This window comes from Lissotriton helveticus, chromosome 1_1 (genome assembly GCF_964261635.1).
Source record: "Lissotriton helveticus chromosome 1_1, aLisHel1.1, whole genome shotgun sequence".
Classification (NCBI taxonomy): Eukaryota; Metazoa; Chordata; class Amphibia; order Caudata; family Salamandridae; genus Lissotriton; species Lissotriton helveticus.
In genome coordinates this window covers 1,000,704,829-1,000,723,994 of record NC_136057.1, presented here as the reverse complement: position 1 = coordinate 1,000,723,994, position 19,166 = coordinate 1,000,704,829, and the positions used below count along the sequence as shown (strand labels likewise).

General features: G+C 46.6%; 1 protein-coding gene across 1 annotated transcript in view; it reads left to right on the top strand.

The window, feature by feature from the left end:
- Positions 1-3,939, top strand: part of LOC144819821 (carboxypeptidase A2-like) — a 46,235-nt gene extending 42,296 nt beyond the window's left edge. Inside the window, exon 11 of the mRNA XM_078677550.1 lies at positions 3,564-3,939. Coding sequence (XP_078533676.1) covers positions 3,564-3,751 — 188 coding nt within the window. The 3' untranslated portion in view covers positions 3,752-3,939. The remainder of the gene's footprint in view (positions 1-3,563) is intronic.
- The last annotated feature ends 15,227 nt before the right edge of the window (positions 3,940-19,166 follow it).

The window sequence follows — 19,166 nt, the reverse complement described above, 5'->3', positions numbered from 1 at the left end:
TAGAAAGCAAAGTGGTATAGCACGCTAGTGTTGAGTAACCATTTTCCTAGCAAAATATTGCATTCTTTATAGAATAAAGGGGGGGCGAGTAATATGTCAGCAGAAAGGATACTCCATCGCAATGGCAAAAGAGTTTTTTTTCTGCCAACATAATAGTCTGCCTGGTGTAACGACATTGGAGACTACTCAGTCTCCACCATGGTTGCACCCCTCCTACGGCCTGACGGAGTAAGGGCCATCAGAGGTTGATCTTTATGTCTGCCTACCCAATTTAGATGGGCGGACATACAGGTCAGTTTTTACTGCCTGTCACTACCAGGAAAACCCTGGTGGCAAGGGACAGTGAAACCTGCAAAACGCCTCCCTCCCCATGGGAAATAACAAAATAAATTGTTACTTGCTGTATGGTTCCGTCATGTTTGACTGTCTTGTACAGCAAAGTTACAATAGATTGGAAAGAACTGCCTTGATGGCGGTTCCTGTCAATGCTTGAAATGTCTGCCGGCCTGACAGACATTTCAAAAATTGGTTGTCGGGACCTCCACAGGGGCAACAGAGTAATTTACTCCGTTGCCCTGGTGGGGCTAGGCCCTACTGCCAACTTTAAATCATGCTCGTAATACTCAACATGACAGTTTGATGAATGAGTGTATTTTCCAGTTGTAAAAAAGGGTCTCATGCATTCCATTAGAGGCACTTCCTAGAGGGAGGAATGATATGCCAAACAGCATGAGGAGACAGAGTAGTACACCTCTAGCTGGAGCCAAAGATTACTCTACATACACTTTAAAAAACTGGTAACAATACTTCTTGCTGAGAGTTGCGCTGTCAGGCCAGACCTAAAAAAAATCTGTTGATCTGTTAAAAATAATAATAATAAATAAAACTGCTTCACTTTAAAGTCCGCTGAAAAAACAACAGCCAATAAGTGGGATAAGTAAAAAGGCGTTGTTTTTGCAAAAATAGAGAAATTTATGGACATTTTGATTTATAAATACCTTTTAACAAACTTTACTCCGTGAAGTGGAATAGAGTAATATCGGTAAGAGTGCTCCTCTAATCGGGAGTTAACACCTGTCTGTGCTACAAAATATCATATTTATTCAGCTCTTCATAGATGTAATAGATGTCGAAAATGGTCTTCTCTATACCATAGTTGCGTTTTCATAGTTGGGCTCATGACCGGTAAAACATCCTGCAGAACTATTTCTCGAACCAACACTAACCGAATAATTAGCTTGTTATCCATATATTGACAATATTGGTTATGAGTTCTTTCAAAGTTAGCCTGGTACCAAGACTAATCAAATCAACTTTAAGGCCTCATTTAAAAAAAACATCTTCTGTGCAGTTTGCAATCGTAGTTCAAGTACAAGCCTATTGGTTCTATCCTCACCATTTGTTCCCAAAGCAGGTAATTTCACTCTCAGGCAACTAAAAAGATCATGTAATTTTTCAGTGTCCCGAATTTCTTGTATTTGGGAAGTTAAAATACTTTGATGCATAACAATTGTAATATTTTGTTACAAAATAATTGCAATATTTTGTAAATGCAGGATATAAAATAGTTTTTTAATGGGCCATGTTAATCAGGACTGGACAAAACACTCACCCTGAGGGTTTAATGTCTGTCTTTTGCTGCTTATTACTCACACCAATGCCACCTCCAAAGCTCTCTTCCTTGCTTTGCTGCTTGATGCCCATAACATAAGAGACACATCTGGCGGCAACTCTACTCCTTCTCCTTAGTGTCCACAATCTGAGAGCCACATCTGGCGACAATTCTGCCTTGGAGTCCACATCTTGAGAGACACTTCTGGCTACAGTTCTTCTCCACACCTAGTACATGAGATCCACATCTGATGACAACTGTAGTCCTCTGCCTTGGCGGCAACTGTACTATCCTGCATTCACCACCATTCTTTATTTTGGTAGTACAACCCTGCCACCTTCTACTCACTTAAGGACCAGTTAGCAAATATCACTGCCATATATGCACAGATAGAAAAGAGGTTTAGGGACAATGAAAAGAGTAGACTAAAGCGACACATCTAATGTTTCAATGGGCATTGAAAAGTGTTAATCAGATTGCATATGAGCTGGCGACGAGAGAGCGCCTATCCTTTGGTACCACCACAGTCAAGGATATGTGGACTCCTAGGTGGAAGCTGATACTTCGTAAGGCAGCACACATTGGAATCCAGGTATGTTCCACTCCTGACTTTGAAAGTTGGGGTAACTGAAAACTAAGCCAGTGACCCCATCAGAAATGCATGGACTGCTTTAGCCTCCTTGACTTTATGCATTTGGGCTTCTGTTCAGGTAACAGGATGGAAGATGCACTTTTCAGTATTTTAGATGATAGGTTGATTGGAAATAAAATGTCACTTTATCTGTATATGACTAAATATGCAAGAGTAAGGAGGATGCACCTTTATAGAGTTTAAAAAGCTGAGTATATTGGTTGCACGTTCGATGTATGCTTCAGCATTTGTGTAGTCTTGTCTGGTGCCTCCTGTAGTCACCACCCTCGATTGCGTCCACCCTAAACATGCAAAGCACTCTACATGAAAACTTTGAAACATAGGTTTGCATTGGATTGGATCGAACCCTATAACCATGGATGCAATGTACATACTTGTACGTTCGTCTTTCGGTGTATAAAGAATTTTTAAGTTTATGCAGCCTTGCAGCCTTACAACCAAAAAATTAGCATTTTCACTATTTGCGAGCAAGCAGGAATGAGCAGGGGGAGTAGTTATTTGGAATGAATTACTAGATGTTTGGCCTTTGACTCAGTTGACAAGAAAGTGTTCTTAGTCCTGTTGGGCAAGGACTCTTACGACAGAGGCCTGTCTGCGTTGGACTTGATTGAGCGGAGTGGCAGGGCTCACTCCCTGATGAGTAGCTTAATCTTTCTTTATGTCCTAACCCCTTGACATTGCATGCAGCGAATAAGTGCCATGCAAGGGATCGTCTATGTGTCTTGATATCACCCTGAGTCTGTCAGTGAGCATCATTGGTCATCGTCAACTCCCTGTGCGCTCTTAAAATGGCAGCTAGGTCAGTTTACAACTTATTCCAAATATCCACAAAGAAAGCCATTCGTTTGGCATTTTTGATCTTGAGAAACATATATGACTGATTTGACTTTCACCAAAGAGAGATAACGTTTCACAAGCACGTTAGTCATGGAAGAGAACCCGCGTAAATCTATAGGTTACAAAATCCGGCGTAACCAATGACACAGAGGTTTCTCTTAATCCACAAAGCTAAATTTCTAGATGTTTGTCTTATTCCAGTTGAAACAGTTCTTAAAACAGCCTCTTTCATTTAGAAGTTGTAATTGCTCCTTGTTGAACCAGCAGCAAAAATTTCTCCTTCAAGTAAAGGGCTTCTGTGTTGCTTTGTTTTCATTCTGAGAATGGCTGTCCGCATGTTTTTGCCAGAGCTTCTTCCCATGACACGTTGATGGTTGATGGAGCTTTTGTCTATTAGGCACCCAGGTTGGGCAAAGTCCATACTACAGTTCTGAGCCCTGATGCTCTCTTCTTCTTCCTCAGATCAAGCCAGCGGAGGCAGCATCGACTGGTCCTACGATTACGGCATCAAGTACTCCTTCGCCTTCGAGCTGAGGGACACCGGGCGCTATGGATTCGTGCTGCCCGCCTCACAAATCATCCCAACGGCTGAGGAAACCTGGCTGGGCTTGAAGAAGATTTTTGAACATGTGCGTGACAACCCTTATTAGAAGAAGATGGCCACTACATCGAAAACATGGATAATTCATTTGCAATGCATGATGTCTTGCCCAAATATGTGCCTGTGTAGGTAACTGGCTTTGCACAGTCATTTTGTTGGGGTCACACATACATTAACATTATCCAGTGTTGTGCTAGCCCCTAGTGGGAATTAAAGCAAAGAGATACTTGTAAATCACCATCATGTCTGCTTCTGTTTCTACGTTTGGGATTCCATTCGGTGTCAACTCTGGAAAGAGCAAAGCTGGAGTAAGTGTCTTTCAATGCTAAAATTTAAAAATTGGCTGCTTTCTTTTTTACAGTAAACCTGGTTCACTTCATGGGATAATATGCCTGAGTATGTGGGAATTGCAATCTGGTGAACAGCAATACATCCATGATCAAGGATGAAGGCGCGAGTTCCTTTACAAATCTTGCTCTTACTGTCAGCTATTCAGACAGCAGCATTCCCCGTTCACAACCTGCATCATGTTAGGTCGACTATTGGCAGCTGAAGTGCCACTGTGGTGCCTGCAATGTGTAGGAAAAGCTGCATTGATTTGAATGATCCATCTTAACTGCAGATGGGTCCTTCAATGGGTCACAAAACGTAGTTAATAATTGTTGTTTTAATTTCTGATATTAAATACAAACAAGCAGAACACCATTAATATAAAGACCACCATTAATACGCCATCCAAGTTGGCAAAGGTGTACACTACCTGCACTTCGTGTTGTAGGATCTAACTAAGTGGTGAGCCAGCAAGGCCTGAGGCCTGAAACCTGAAAGTGATTTGGGCATAATGATGAGTTGTTCTAATCTTATAAGCCCGGTGTGGTCTCTTTCTCAGCTTAGCTCAGTAATCTAAAGATGTACTCCAGAACAGCTCTGCATGGTATCTTAAACTGGTAAGAAGCCTGTTCTTAAAGCAGCCATGTGCATGGCCACATTGCCACATGAACTGAGAGAAGCAGTTTTCCTTCCTCAGCAGCATATCTACAGATTTCACCTGCAGAGATGCCCCTATTAGAGGTAGTCTAGTCGGTGCCCCTTTGTGCTGCATGTAGACGTTTGAACAACATGATCCTGTATCTTTGTTAAAGTGAATTAGTCAAAACACTTCCTAACCCGGATTTCATTAACAAGTCCTGACTTTGTGAACTGAGCTTTTCTCCCATTTCATATCAGGGGACTGGTGCTGTCCCGGTTTACATGCCTGTATATAACCGCTATTAGGACTCAGCTCGTAACATGACAACCAGGGGCAGTATTACACATGACTGCGTCAGCGCTAGTAGTCGATGTGCGCCAAAGTATGCGCCCCATCGCATTACAGAGGATCGGTTTGTAATGTGTCATGATGTTGGCGCATACTTTGAGCTCTGTCTTTATGTGTTTGTGTCTGTGCACATATTGTATTAGCGCACAGATGCAAACGAAAATAAACACAAACATACTCTGGTGAACATCGACAACTAGCACCGGCACAGTCATGTGTAATGCTGTGAGAAGTTGGACTGGCATATGATGTCCACTGTAGGAGAGTAGGGTCTGCTTCCTATGGTCATCCCCAATTTTGTGCAGTGATTCTCTGGTTTTTCAACTTTAGTGTGGCTGTGGACCTGCTAATCAGGCCCACAGCCCAGCTGTTCTCTCTCTAAATTGATACCATGTACTTTAGGTACATACCAGATTGGTTACTGGGTCACCCTTGTGAGCCCCTGTATAGTGTACCCTAGGTACCCAGGGCATAGGTACACCCTAGGCCTACCTGGGGCTGCAGCATGTATAGTCCCACCCCTGGTTTTCCTTCCAAACTGACACCACAGGTCTGTTCCCACAGCCCGGGTAAGGGGTGTAATCACCCCTTACTTCGATATAGTATGCCTATATCTATATATACATATAGACACATATACACCTATAAGTCACTCCTATGGCAGGCCTTAACAATCCTGGAGGCAGAGTGCTTAGTTTTATGTGAGAGGGTGCCCTAGCATGAGCTGAGCCCCTCTGCAGCTTTCGGAACCATCTTCTTATAGCTGTTCTATGATATAGCCATACCAATTACTCTTAAGTGCATTTTAATCCTCGCGGTTAATGCTAACTTTGATTTGGCTTTATCAAAACATGTCGTGTAAGGTGTCAAACACTTTGGAATACTACTCCCCGCCAGTCCTGGTGGTGGGGGTAGCATTCCACCCTTCTAGAGGGAGAAGACATGTAGTTACTGGTTTACCTGGTTAAAGTTAAACAGAGCCTCAGCATCACAAAATGGATGCTGCTGCAACAGACACGAGTCTGCCCTCCTGTTGCTGGATGAAACTCCGGCAGGGGAGGCCTGGACAATAGGTTTCCTGTCCAAGGAGGTGCTGGCACCTCCCCAGACAGGCTTTGTGTGTTGGGGCAGGGAGGGCTGCATTCAGTGAATGCTTTCCAGACACTGCCGGGGGCACACAAGGTGCTCCATGCATTTCCCAGGTCTAACCGGTTGCTGGGGCACTCTGCCCCAGCTCTGGTGCGAAACTGGACAAAGGGAAATGGGTGTAACCACCCCCTTCCCAGGTCCACCCAAAGGAGGAACCTTAAAAGTAGTCCAGCCCCTAAACTTAGTATAAGTATAGGAACCCAGTCCCTAGGACTTTAGATTACCCTGGACGAAACTCTGAAACATGTATCCAGGACCTTCAACATTCCATTTCGACTGGAAGACAGAAGATATCTCCCTTGTGGTCAAGGAGTGACCACCCTGTTCAAACAGGCACCAACAGCAACTTTGCTGGTCTGCATTTTCGAGGCTCCAGCCGGATCCCAAAGAATCTGCGACACAAGACGTAGACTTCCAGACATCTCTGACCCCGACCTTTGCTCACAGCAAAGCTGAGACCCGTAGCGGACACGAGAGACATGGGACCGGAACTCCTGGACATCCTGCATTTTGCAAGCTGCACCCACTTCACGAGGTAACTCAAAGTTGTGCATTGGGGTGCTTGAAGCCCCAGACCCGAGCACCATTTGCACTGCAGCTCAGTGCCCCCCACTACAAGAGTGACCCGTGGGCCCCGCTTTTTCATTTCAGTTTGATGCATCTTTGTGGTTCCTTGCCCATTGGCTAGTCAACCCCCTGAAGACTTTTCTTTTGAATCTAACTTGCTTTCCTGGTTGCTCCAGGCTTGTTCCAACTTCCCTACAAAGGAGAAATTCCTCAGATCTTGCTGTTCTTCACCGAAGCCAATCTCGACATCCTGCCTGGGTTGCGTATACCAAGGCTTGTTGGGTCCAGTCCGGATTCCGACACCGCAGTCAACTAGATCCTTTGTGGGACAGCTTGAATCCAGCTCCTGGTTGTCGTTGACGCCTCCTGGTCCTCGTGGCTGAAGAGACAAGCTTCACATCTTCACCTGAAATCACCCAACATCTGGTGGCATCTTTCTATCGCTTCTAGAGCTTGGATTGTTTTACCAAATAATCTTGAGAATATCATTTGAAAAATCACATCAAGGTACCTGTAGGTACATATGAATCCAGTCTTATAATACATAAGTTCCACGTAGGCCTAATGATGTGCCCAGAAGAAACAGATCTCTTTCTGATGAATCTGAACGTTCTGACTCATCAGTAGGGTCCACTGCCTCTGCCAAAAGGAGAATGACTTCCCCTCGGAGAAGAGAGCACAAAGCTAGAATGAAAGAAGTCAAGCTTAGGCCCAGGAGGCAAGAAATTGCCCTAGCCAAAGAGACCCTAGCTCTTGAAAGAGAGAAGAAATTGTGTGAGCTAGAGCCCACTGGTGGCATCAATATCCCTGGTGGTAGGGAAAGGTCTCATGACCATAGAAACCTGAACAAGATTGTCCCTCCCTATCAGATTGGGGATGACATCCACAAGTGGATAACTGCTTGGAGAGGGCCTGCAAAGTACAGCAGGTACCCCAAAGTCAGTGGGCAGCAATCTTGTGGCTCTACTTTGCAGACAAAGGAAGAGACAAGCTCCTCACTGTTAGAGAAGAGGATGCTGACAACTACACTGTCCTGAAGAGTGCTCTGATAGATGGGTTTGGCCTAACCACTGAACAGTACAGGTTGCTGTTCAGAGATACCCAGAAGACGCAGACTCAGGACTGGACAGATTTTGTAGATTGTGCTGCTAAGGCTCTGGAAGGTTGGTTACTGGGCAGTAAAGTAAGTGACTATACATGATTGTATAACCTTATAATGAGAGAACAGATTCTTAATAACTGTCAGAACGAGCTATTGCATCAACACCTGGTTGACTCTGATTTGACCTCTCCCCAAGAATTGGGTAAGAAGGCAGACAAATGGGCCAGAACCAGGGTGAAGCAGAAGGTACAGAACCAAGGTGGTGACCAGAAGAAGCAAGATAAAAAGGGTGGGTAGAAAGTAAAAGACCACAATTCTTCTCAAGGTCCCCAAAAAGCTTCTAATGGTGAGTGTTCCCAACAATCCAAAAAGAAAGAAGGCCAAAAGAAACCCTGGTGCAAAGTATGTAAAAGTAATACTCACTGGACAGAAGGAGACAGCTCCAGCCACCATACCCCCTAAGGCAACTGTTCCCCCTAGTTCAGCTCCAAGTGGTGGTTCTCAACACAAGGGTGTAGTAGGGTAATCCTGGGAACTGAGATGGACTCTGGCCTAGTCAGAGTACCAACTCAAGCTGTTTTGATCTGTGATGGGGACATAACTCTACTGTGAGTCCCAATAACTTGGGCAAGTACAAACAAACTCCTTTGATTAATGAGAAAGTGGCTCAGGCCTACTGGGACACATGTGCTAGTGTCACAATGGTGACACCCAGCTTTGTGAACTCCTGAGCAGATTGTACTAGGTGAAAATTACCTAGTGACCAATGCTAGCAATGTCACTACCACACACAGTATGGCAGTTGTTCATTTCACCTGGGGAGGGGTGACTGTCCTCAAGAAGGTTGTTGTTAGCTCAGACCTCCCTGTAGAATGTTTGCTTGGCAATGACCTAGAGACTTCAGCCTGATCTGAAGTGGAGTATAGGACACATGCAGAAATGCTAGGCATCTCAGCACATGTGCTTGCTGTGACTAGGTCACAGGTCAAAAATTGCAACACTGGCCAGGCACTGGATTCTTGAATAATGGACCAGTTGCCTACCAGGAAAAGGAGCAGTAGGGTTAAGGCTGTGCCTTCCCCCTGCCTCAGGATGAGGATCAGCCTTCAGAGGAAGCTGATTGTGAGACCCAAGAAGGAAATGTCCTAGAAGAACTTGAGCCTGATCAGGTTGAGTTTCTTGGGACAGGGGGACCTTCCAGGGCAGATCTGAGGCAGGCGCAGTTGGACTGCCCTTCTCTTGAACCCCTCAGACAGCAAGCTGCTGCTGAGGCTGCAGGGAATGCTAGTGGAACCCATAAGGTTTACTGGGATGAAGGGCTCCTGTATTCAGAGGCTAGAGACCCCAAGCCTGGTGCTTCCAGGAGGTTGGTCATACCTTTGGCATTCAGGTGCTTCCTTTTAACACTAGCCAATGATATTCCCCTTGCAGGACATCTTGGCCAGAACAAGACTTGGGACAGGCTTGTCCCTCACTTTCATTGGCCCCACATGTCAGAAGACACCATGGAGTTTTGTTGCTCCTGTGTCACCTGCCAAGCCAGTGGCAAATCAGGTGGCACTACAACGGCCCCCCTTATACCACTACCTGTGGTGGGGGTTCCCTTTGAAAGAGTAGGGATTGACATTGTTGGACCAATGGATCTCCAAACAGCCTCTGGGCACAGGTTCATTCTGGTGGTAGTGGATCATGCCTCCAGATACCCAGAAGCTATTCCCCTTAGGACCACTACAGCACCTGTTGTGGCAAGAGCCCTTTTGGGAGTTTTCTCAAGAGTGGGTTTCCCTAAGGAGGTTGTCTCAGATAGAGGTTCAAACTTCATGTCTGGATAACTGACTGCAATGTGGAAGGAGTGTGGAGTGAACTACAAGTTCACCACACCCTACCACCCACAATGCAATGATCTAGTTGAGAGATTCAACAAGACCTTAAAGGGCATGATTATGGGTCTCCCTGAAAAGCTCAGGCGGAGATGGGACATCCTGCTGCCCTGCCTTTTGTTTGCTTATAGAGAAGTCCCTCAGAAGGGGGATGGCTACAGCCCGTTTGAACCTTTGTTTGGGCATCCTGTAAGAGGACCCCTTTGTCTGGTGAAGGAAGGATGGGCGTTACCTCTCAAACTTCCCAAACAAGACATTGTGGACTAAGTACTTGGTCTCCGCTCCCGGATGGCAGAGTACATGAAAAAGGCATCCAAAAACTTTGAGGCAAGTCAGGAATTGCAAAAGGCCTGGCATGACCAAAAGGCTGTGCTGACTGTTTACCAGCCAGGACAGAAAGTGTGGGTGTTGGAGCCTGTGGCCCCAGCAGCTCTCCAGGACAAGTGGAGTGGACCCCACACTATTGTTGAACAGACGGCATAAGTCACCTATCTGGTTGATCTTGGAACTCCCAGGAGCCCCCACAGGGTGCTTCATGTCAACAGACTGAAACCATATGTTGACAGGGCAGACATGGGCTTTCTCATGGCTACTGATGAAGGACAGGAGGAAGAGAGTGACCCTCTCCCGGACCTGGTCTCTCAGAACCCTGATGATGGTTCAGTTGATGGTGTAGCCTTGGCAGGCAGCCTCACTGACCAACAGCAGCAGGACTGCAGACAAGTTCTGCAGGCCTACAGACATATGTTTTCACTGACTCCAAGTCAGACTACCTGGTGCACTTATGAAGTGGACACTGGGGACAGTCTGCCTGTTAAAAGTAAGATTTACAGGCAATCTGACCATGTCAGGGACTGTATCAAGACAGAAGTCCAAAATATGTTGGAACTGGGAGTCATTGAACCATCAGAGAGCCCTTGGGCCAGTCCAGTAGTCCTTGTGCCTAAACCCCACACCCAAGATGGTAAGAGAGATATGAGGTTTTGTGTGGACTACAGAGGTCTCAATGCTGTCAATAGGGCAGATGCCCATCCAATACCCAGTGCAAAAACAACAGTTGATGGACAGAATGCAGAACAATGTCATACATTCACCCCAGTATAGAGATCTGGGCCTAAATCCATCGTTTCTTTGCTCACCATGCCATTCCAGTTTGAACCCAGCCATATGCAAATCAGTCTTGACCCTGTGGCCCATGGGAACAGTCCAGCCCGAACTGTCCTCCCTGGACTGGAAACAAGCACCCAAGGACCGGTTTCGGGCTTTCAGCCCTTATCAGCCTGGATAACTTGATTCCAGTGGCATGGAGAGCACGGGACTCACGTCTGAGCATACCCGTCCCACTCGAGGGGACAAATGCAAAAACAACAGCGTGGGTCCCGTGCTCACTAAGCCACTGGATGAAACTCTGAAACATATATCCTGGACCTTCGACATTCCATTTCGACTGGAAGACAGAAGATATCTCTCTTGTGGTCAAGGAGTGACCACCCTATTCAAACAGGCACCAACAGCAACTTTGCTGGTCTGCATTTTCGAGGCTCCCGCTGGATCCCGAAAAATCTGCAACACAAGACATAGACTTCCAGACATCTCTGACCCGACCTTCGCTCACAGCAAAGCTGAGACCCGCAGTGGACACTAGTGACGTGGGACCGGAACTCCTGGACATCCTGCATTCTGCAAGCTGCACCCACTTCACGAGGTAACTCGAAGTTGTGCATTGGGGTGCTTGAAGCCCCAGACCCGAGCACCATTTGCATTGAAGCTCAGAGGCCCCCACTCCACGAGTGACCCGTGGACCCCACTTTTGCATTTCAGCTTGACGCATCTTTGCGCTTCCTTGCCCATTGGCTAGTCTGCCCCCCCGAAGACTTTTCTTTGAATCTAACTTGCTTTCCTGGTTGCTCCAGGCTTGCTCCAACTTCTCTACAAAGGAAAAGTTCCGCAGACCTTGCTGGACTTCACCGAAGCCAATCTCGATGTCCTGCATGGGTTGCATTTACCAAGGCTTGTTGGGTCCAGTCCAAATACCAACACTGCAGTCAACTAGATCCTTTGTGGGACAGCTTAACTCCAGCTCCTGGTTGTCATCAATGCCTCCTGGTCCTCGTGGCTGAAGAGACAAGCTTCACATCTTCACCTGAAATCACCCAACATCTGGTGGCATCTTTCTATCTCCGCCCTGGTCACTGGCAAGTGACCCAGACTCTGTCCCTTCTGCTTTCAGGTTCTACAGATCTTCGATCCACCCTTGTATCCACCCGGACACTTTTCCTCTGGTCGCCTGCAGCACTTTTTTGCAGACCTCCATTGAAATCGACGACGAAACCCGACACCAAAAGAGACCTATGCACCCGGCTTCCGTGGGTGAGGTAACACGAGTACTCTAGTAGTATCGAGGGTATTGGCCCTCCTAGTGTCTAAGTCCAATAGGGTTCCATCGTAGTTTATTTAGAAATGTCCTTAAATTGTAAATTTGCAACTTGTTCGTTTCCCATAGATAGTCAATGGTAACCTGCGGCTGTGTTTAGTCACTGCATGCTTCTCCCGTGGGCCTCCTACATCCTAACCTTTGGTTGTTTAGAGTAGCCCCAGCGATTCCACAGGCCCCAGGCCTGCTTTCTAATTCTCACGTGGTTCTTATACCACTATTTTTTTAGTATATGGTTTGTGAGGGCATAACGTATACTGTGCAACTAATCGTATGCTAATTGAGTAACTTGTATTGTACTTTTACCTCAGACCTCATAAAGAGTGCAGAGGGGTTGTGTTTAGAATAAATAGATATATATTTGATATATACCCTCTGTGGTGTCCTTTCATTTGGTACTCAAGGGATTATAATATGATAATAAAGTGAAATTATACAAGTGTGGTAACATGAGAAACATGGCTACTTCAGACAGTTGTCCTGCAATGAAAGTTTGTTGCTATAAGTGCGAAAATATACAGCACTTTCCAATAGTTTGCAAAGCTGTTTCTGGCAGAAGAAAAATGACGAAAGTACTTTCGAAAGGAGGGGAAGTGTGAAGTTATGTAGTACAAGAGCTAGTGCAGAAGGGTTGTGCGGAGTGAAGTTACCAATGCTGAGTTGTTTTGAAACCAAGTTAACATTTAAGGTGAGAAAGCCGAAGGTGCAGTATATGTAGGGAAAAAAGGGAGAGACTTGTTGGTCTGGAGGGAGCAACGAAATTAAGGATGAATCCATTCCAAACAAGTTTTGAGAACAAATGAAGATGATATTATGAAGGAATTCATTTTCTGAAGTCTTTAGGAAGAATTTCAGTTACCTTAAAGGATTGTCTCATTGAGTGGTGTTGAGTGAAGGAGCTATACCTTGCGTGCATTAAGTGTGGAATGGGTCTTTGGTATTCAGGAGGAACAGAAGAAATCGCGTGAGAGTGGTATAATATAAGCTGCTGAAATGCTGAATATAAACAAGATGTTGGCCACAGGGATTGATGCTAAACTGTTCACCACATTAGTATTATCTAAGATGTATCACTTAGTCAGATTGCATCATCAGCCAAAACATCTTACATCTTTTATCACTTGAGATGGTGCATTCCTACGTTTTAGGATGCCTTTTGATCTAGTTTCTGCTTCAGCAGTTTTAGGCACATAACACAAAGATTGTTCAAAATAATGTCTCATGTTAAGTACTTCCAGGATGAAAGTTTGGTATGATGAAAGGCGTGCCAGGTGGTTTTGAGAAGGGTTTTAAACATCTTTCAGAGACCAGGTTTAACGGTAAGTTTGTAATAGTACAAATGTTCCAAGGATGAGATGGAATATCTGGTTCACACCATATTGGGTGCAGGAATAAAGCCAAAATTGCAACTGGTGAATGCTCCTGATAGTACCCCAGGCTTAGGTAACAAGGAACAGCTATATTCGTTTTTAGAAATGGTGTATAAGACCAGGGAGATATGCGAACTACTGAAAAAGAATGCCAATTCTGTTAGGACAGAGAGATGTAAAGAAGAATTTTTTTTACGTTGTTTACGACAAATTTTTGTTCCCAAACCAAAGGATACGTCTGTAATAGTTATAGAACAAGTGTGCATGGTCTGAGAGCTGTGTTGATGCATAAGAGTGAGGGAACAGAAAGAGTGGTGGCGTTTGCGTCCCGCGCAAGAGTATTGTGAGTTCATATTCTGTAATAGAAAACGAAACTCTTGTTTGTTGATATGGGGAATGACATTTCAAATGTGAACAAACCTTAAACTCCTAGATTAAATATTCTCTACTGAAGGGGGTAGTAAATCTACCCCCAGAGTTGCAAAGTCATTTTACTATTTGCATGAATTTTCTTTTGAGCTGAACTGCATTCCAGGAGGCCATTTTGTCATTATGGGCCAGACCCAGTCGGTAGCGGCTGATTTCGGGCGTTACTGACCGGTATTCAGTGATTGAGATGTAGGGGGCCTATATTTTACAGAATCGGTAAATTAACCGATTCTTTAAAATACCGAATCGGTAGATCTATATGTAGGTGGCACTGGAAACAGTGCCACAGGCCCCTAAGAATTCGTTATTTACCATGTAATACTATTGCATGGTAAATAACGAATTCCTGTGTACATGCACATCTGTGCATGTACACCTGTGCCATGTGGCATACATACATGCCCTGAGGGCATGTATGTATGTCACATGGTACACAAGCCAGAATCAGGGGTGCAACAGGGTGTCAAAGTGACACCCTGTCCCCCTTGTCAATTCGGCAATTTTACCGAATCGGTATTTACCGATTAGGTAATTGCCATAGGTTCCTATGGGCCTCAAGGCCCATAGGAATCAATGGCAATTACCGAATCGGTAAATACCGATTCGGTAATTACCGAATGTTCCCGATTCGGTCATTTATTCGCTAAAAATATCTACATCCCGATTTCCAGTTCTTAAATACCGAATCCGTATGATTCGGTATTTAAGAATCGGTAATCTGGGATTACCTACATCTGGCCCATAGTGACTGTGGATAGCTTGTCCTGTTTGCTAAGTCAACAGCCAGGATAATGGGGAAGATGAGGAGGGTAGGCTGGTGGCAGCCACCACTGCTTCCGGGCAACCCTAAATCACACATTGTCTTTCTTCATTGAGGTCATGCCCACAGGACCCTCATTTAGCAATATATATATATATTGCACTGGCACTTTAAAAAGGTGTGTGCTTCACGACAATGTTGTCATGTGATCAAGGCAGGGATCTGCCAAAACGCGTCGTGAGGATTTTGGTGGCGTTTTAAGAAATAAAAGTTAAACCACCAAATTGGGTCTGCCTCGTCTTCTGTGCAAATCCGGCTGGAAGTTGCGGTTGGAGCGAGCATTGTTGAAAATTTGCACTGGACAACTTTCCCCAGTGAAGCAGACCCCCTCCTCGTAAAGTTGGCTCCGTCAAAGAAGGGAAGTTTAAGGTGCCTGATTTCCGGGAAAATTGGTTTCTGGAAGGGCACCAGCTGCACATACGAACCGGAGACGGATAATTCACGGAGCCCCTTGCCGCATTGGAAATTTTGTTCAGCTGAGGAGACGGAGAGCGACACGCCCCGTGGCAACCGAGTGAAGTTCGGAAGAGCTGAAGCGAGGAAGCCAAAGTTAGTGTGGGAGGCTACCGCGTCAGGCACAGAACGATTCCAAGATAATCGGCAGGTGAGGAGGTGTGCTGTGTCAAGCCCCATAACAAGTTAAAATCTGTTGGAGTGCAAGAAATTGTGAACGATACAGCGGGTGCAAGAGACACGTAAACTAAAGTAAAAGAGCCACCATGTCCGCGACAACATTAAGGAACAGAGAAAGTGCGGCAGCAGATGTATTCTCGGATGAGGCATCGCAGCCGGTAACCACCAATAAGACGGCTGGTGTAAGTAGCAGTACCGTGGGAGCAGGCTTGAGGGACAAATATAAGGCATTAGAGAAACTCATACGCCGGGAAACAGCAAAATGGTGGGAGTCAAAATCTCTAAGAAGATACCTTGACGTGGGTCGCATACCAAGGGGGCTACGGATAATTATTGCCCCCAGCTATGACACACCAAATCCCATATTAATGGCGGAATGGGCACAATTGAATTTGGACTCTGCGCGCAAGCTAGTAGAACTGCTGGTTAAACACGCGGAGAGCGATAGAGAGGAATTATTGCCCAAAATTGAAACTTTGAGAAATGAGATTCAGGCCATGAATGACCCACAGGAGCAAAAAAACAAATTTAACGATGAAATGGAAAGGAAACTGGAAAAGGAAGAAGAAGAAGAAAAAATAAAAGCACGCAAGGCATACAAGTTTAGGCGGGACAAGCAAGATTACGAAAATGGAAAGATTTTCACCTTCTCGAGGAAGTTCGACACAATGCGAAAGTGAGCAGCAAAGAAAAATCAACGAGGCGTCAGTAAATCATCCACGCCAGCAGAGGAATCTGAACCCGAGACTTCCTCGGTGTCAGGAGCCAGTGCAACGATGGAAAATGGCTCAGATGCCGAGGGTGAGGAAGAAACTGAAAATGCGGTGAAATTAACAATGGCAGAGGAATTGGAGTACGTGAGGCAAAGTCGGCGGGAAACACTTTGTTCCAGTACCATGCAGTCGGCAAAAAACGGCGCACAAAGAGGAGGAGGGCGAGGAGGACTGCCAAGAAACAACGTGACAAAACGAGGAGGTTGGGGCAGGGGGTCATGGAAAAACAAGAAAACCAAGTAAGTGACACAATAACCCTCCAACGAAATGCAAATACAATTATAACCCTAGCCCAGATAGATCTATCAGCAGCTGAGACTCAACTTTTGTCATTAGGGCTATCGTATTGCCCGAAGTCGAATTTTCAGTATACCAGGACTAGAGCGGATGTATACCAGTATATACGAAAATTAAAGCTGCGCAAATATCATGAACAGTTGAAAACAAAAAATAAAGCAGGCGCCATATCTGCAAATGTGACTGCTTTGCCTAATTTAGCCGCAGGTGATTATGAATTGTTATCAGATTTGCAATCCATTGTTAACTTGCCGTCCAGCTCTAAAGATGGTATTCCCTCTCAAGAAATGCAGGGAAGCCAAAGGAGGTTCCCGTATTTAAGTACTCAGGATATAAATAACATCGGAAACAAAAAACCTGAAACCCCTTTCAAGAGGAAGTCGAAGTTTGTGCCTATAATGGCTAAAGATGCCATAGACGTGTTTAATGATGTTGTAGTATCACAAATAAAAAAACTGAATACTAAAACACAAGCGACCAAGAGGAGATTAACTAGTCAAGAAAGGAGCTATGGGGGGGGGGCGTGGCCAGCAGCCGGCGATGGCGGCAGCTTAGGAGGAGAGCTCCGTGATTGAAGCGGCCTCCTAGACGATCCGGTTACTTATCCGTCATTAATTGCTCCCAAGCGGGAAGGCGACGAAGCCCAGGACCAAGCGGCAACATCCTGACCAACCGGCACCTCGATCCGTTGTTGGGATCGCAAGATACCATCGGCACCGGTGTGGGCCTGTGCACGGGATCCGGACCTGGGACTGTCCTACACTGAAGGGCGGACAGGAAGTGCACCACCCCGGGCGGAGGAGAACAGGAAACGCTCGCCTGAGACGGACGGAGGCGGAGACGGAACTTCGGCACCGCACGGCGCCTCCGACCTTCACTGGCACGGAACGTGTGCCCAGAAGCCTAGCCGTGCTACGGAGGTGAGGAGAGGGGCGCTCCGGCTGGCCTGCTGGGTCGGGCGGCAGAACGAGGAGCGGAGGCTCCGAAGGAGAGGCCGCCATCTTGGGGTTGAGTGATCGGCTCAGCCTTATCTGCACCAGCCCGGCCTCACACACTTGAGGCGGAGCTGCGACAGCGGTGCCCACTCATCACCGACCGGCGCAAAATAGACCGCGGGGGGCCTCTTGCTGCACAGGAACACGCAATACCGCCGTGCATCAGGACTTACACAGAGGCACAGTCAAACTTGCGTCAGAGGGCTGGAAGGCGCTCTCACGGACCCGGCTCTTCGGCCGAGGTCCGTCTCAATACAATTGCCGCTGGCCCTGAGACTACACGGGGGTGCAGGTACAGTGCGCCGAGGGACAGGCAACATTGAGGTGGCAGTGCCCCCGCACAGTGCAGGGAGTCTGTTGAAACAACCGGCCTACAGCGGAGCCAGACAGGTACACTCCCCTGCTCCCACTGTGAACTGTTGAGGGGACACGGTACAGTGTGGTGCCGCCGGGCCCTGGAGGGAATGGAGTAAACCCACGAAGACCAGGTGGGTCCTTACGCGACGCCTCGTGACAGCCAGGAAGGAGGAGTAGACCGGACGGCGTCTGGTGCGGGTACCCACCTCAGGACACGTTGAATTGGAGGAACGCGACACCGACTGCGTCGGTGGGAGGCGAACACCACTGTCGTGATGGCTGGCAGGGGCCCAAAACCTGGGGCATCGCAATCGCGCCTTGATCGTTTTGCGTACGAGAAGCCCATTTCTTCTCCCCCAGACGCCAAATCACAGCAAGGCAAAGTTACCGAAACCGGGGGAGGCAAGAAGGCAACCCTGGACGACGTCATGCGGGCACTCACGCAAGTGCAAACTACAGTTGGATCCATCTCGGCCGAAATAACGTTAATCAGAGCGGACTTCCATAAGATGTCGGAGAAAGTGAGCAATATGGAAGTGGTGACTAACAGCCTGATTCATGAAGCGAAATAGCGCCCGCAATGGCTGCGAAAACGCAATTGCGGGTGCAAAACACGGAATCGGCATTCAAGTACGAAATAGCGAAATCGCTAAAAAATAATAGCGAGCGGAATAGCGATTACGCTGTAAAAGTCGCAGACTCCGGGAAGTCGAGCATTAGCGATAATGAAATAGCGACCAACCACGGAATCTGCGAATTGAATAGCGAAACGCAATATTGTCTCAATCGGCATTCATGAAAGAAATACATTAGCGAAAAAGCGCTAAATCGCACATTAGCGCGGCGCAATTTAAGGACAACTCAAAGCAGGTGGTAACCATAAAAGCCATGATTAACCAAAATTTGAAAAACTGTTAGCCAATCACCAACAGGTCCAGGCCTGACCAATCACACATAAGGACATTCAGCAGCAGCAATAGGCGTTCCACAATGCCTGGGATGTACATGGTGGTGAGGCGGCGAAGGCTACAGCGAGCAGCACGGAGGAGACGCATGAGGCAGGCAAGGATTTACCGGCAGCGGGTCACCTTGCTGGGGCAAACCAGAGAACAGATTTATGCTAAATACAGGCTGAATGGGGAAATGATCACCTGGCTGATACAAGAACTCGACCCCATCATGCAGCACCCAACAAGGCGAAACAATTCTGTGCCCACACATGTGCAGGTATTGTGCAGCCTGCACCTCCTGGCATCCGGCAGTTTCCAGGGCATAGTAGCCGCTGCTGGGGGGATATCCCAGCCCACCATGTCACGCTGCCTCCACACTTTTGTTGACGC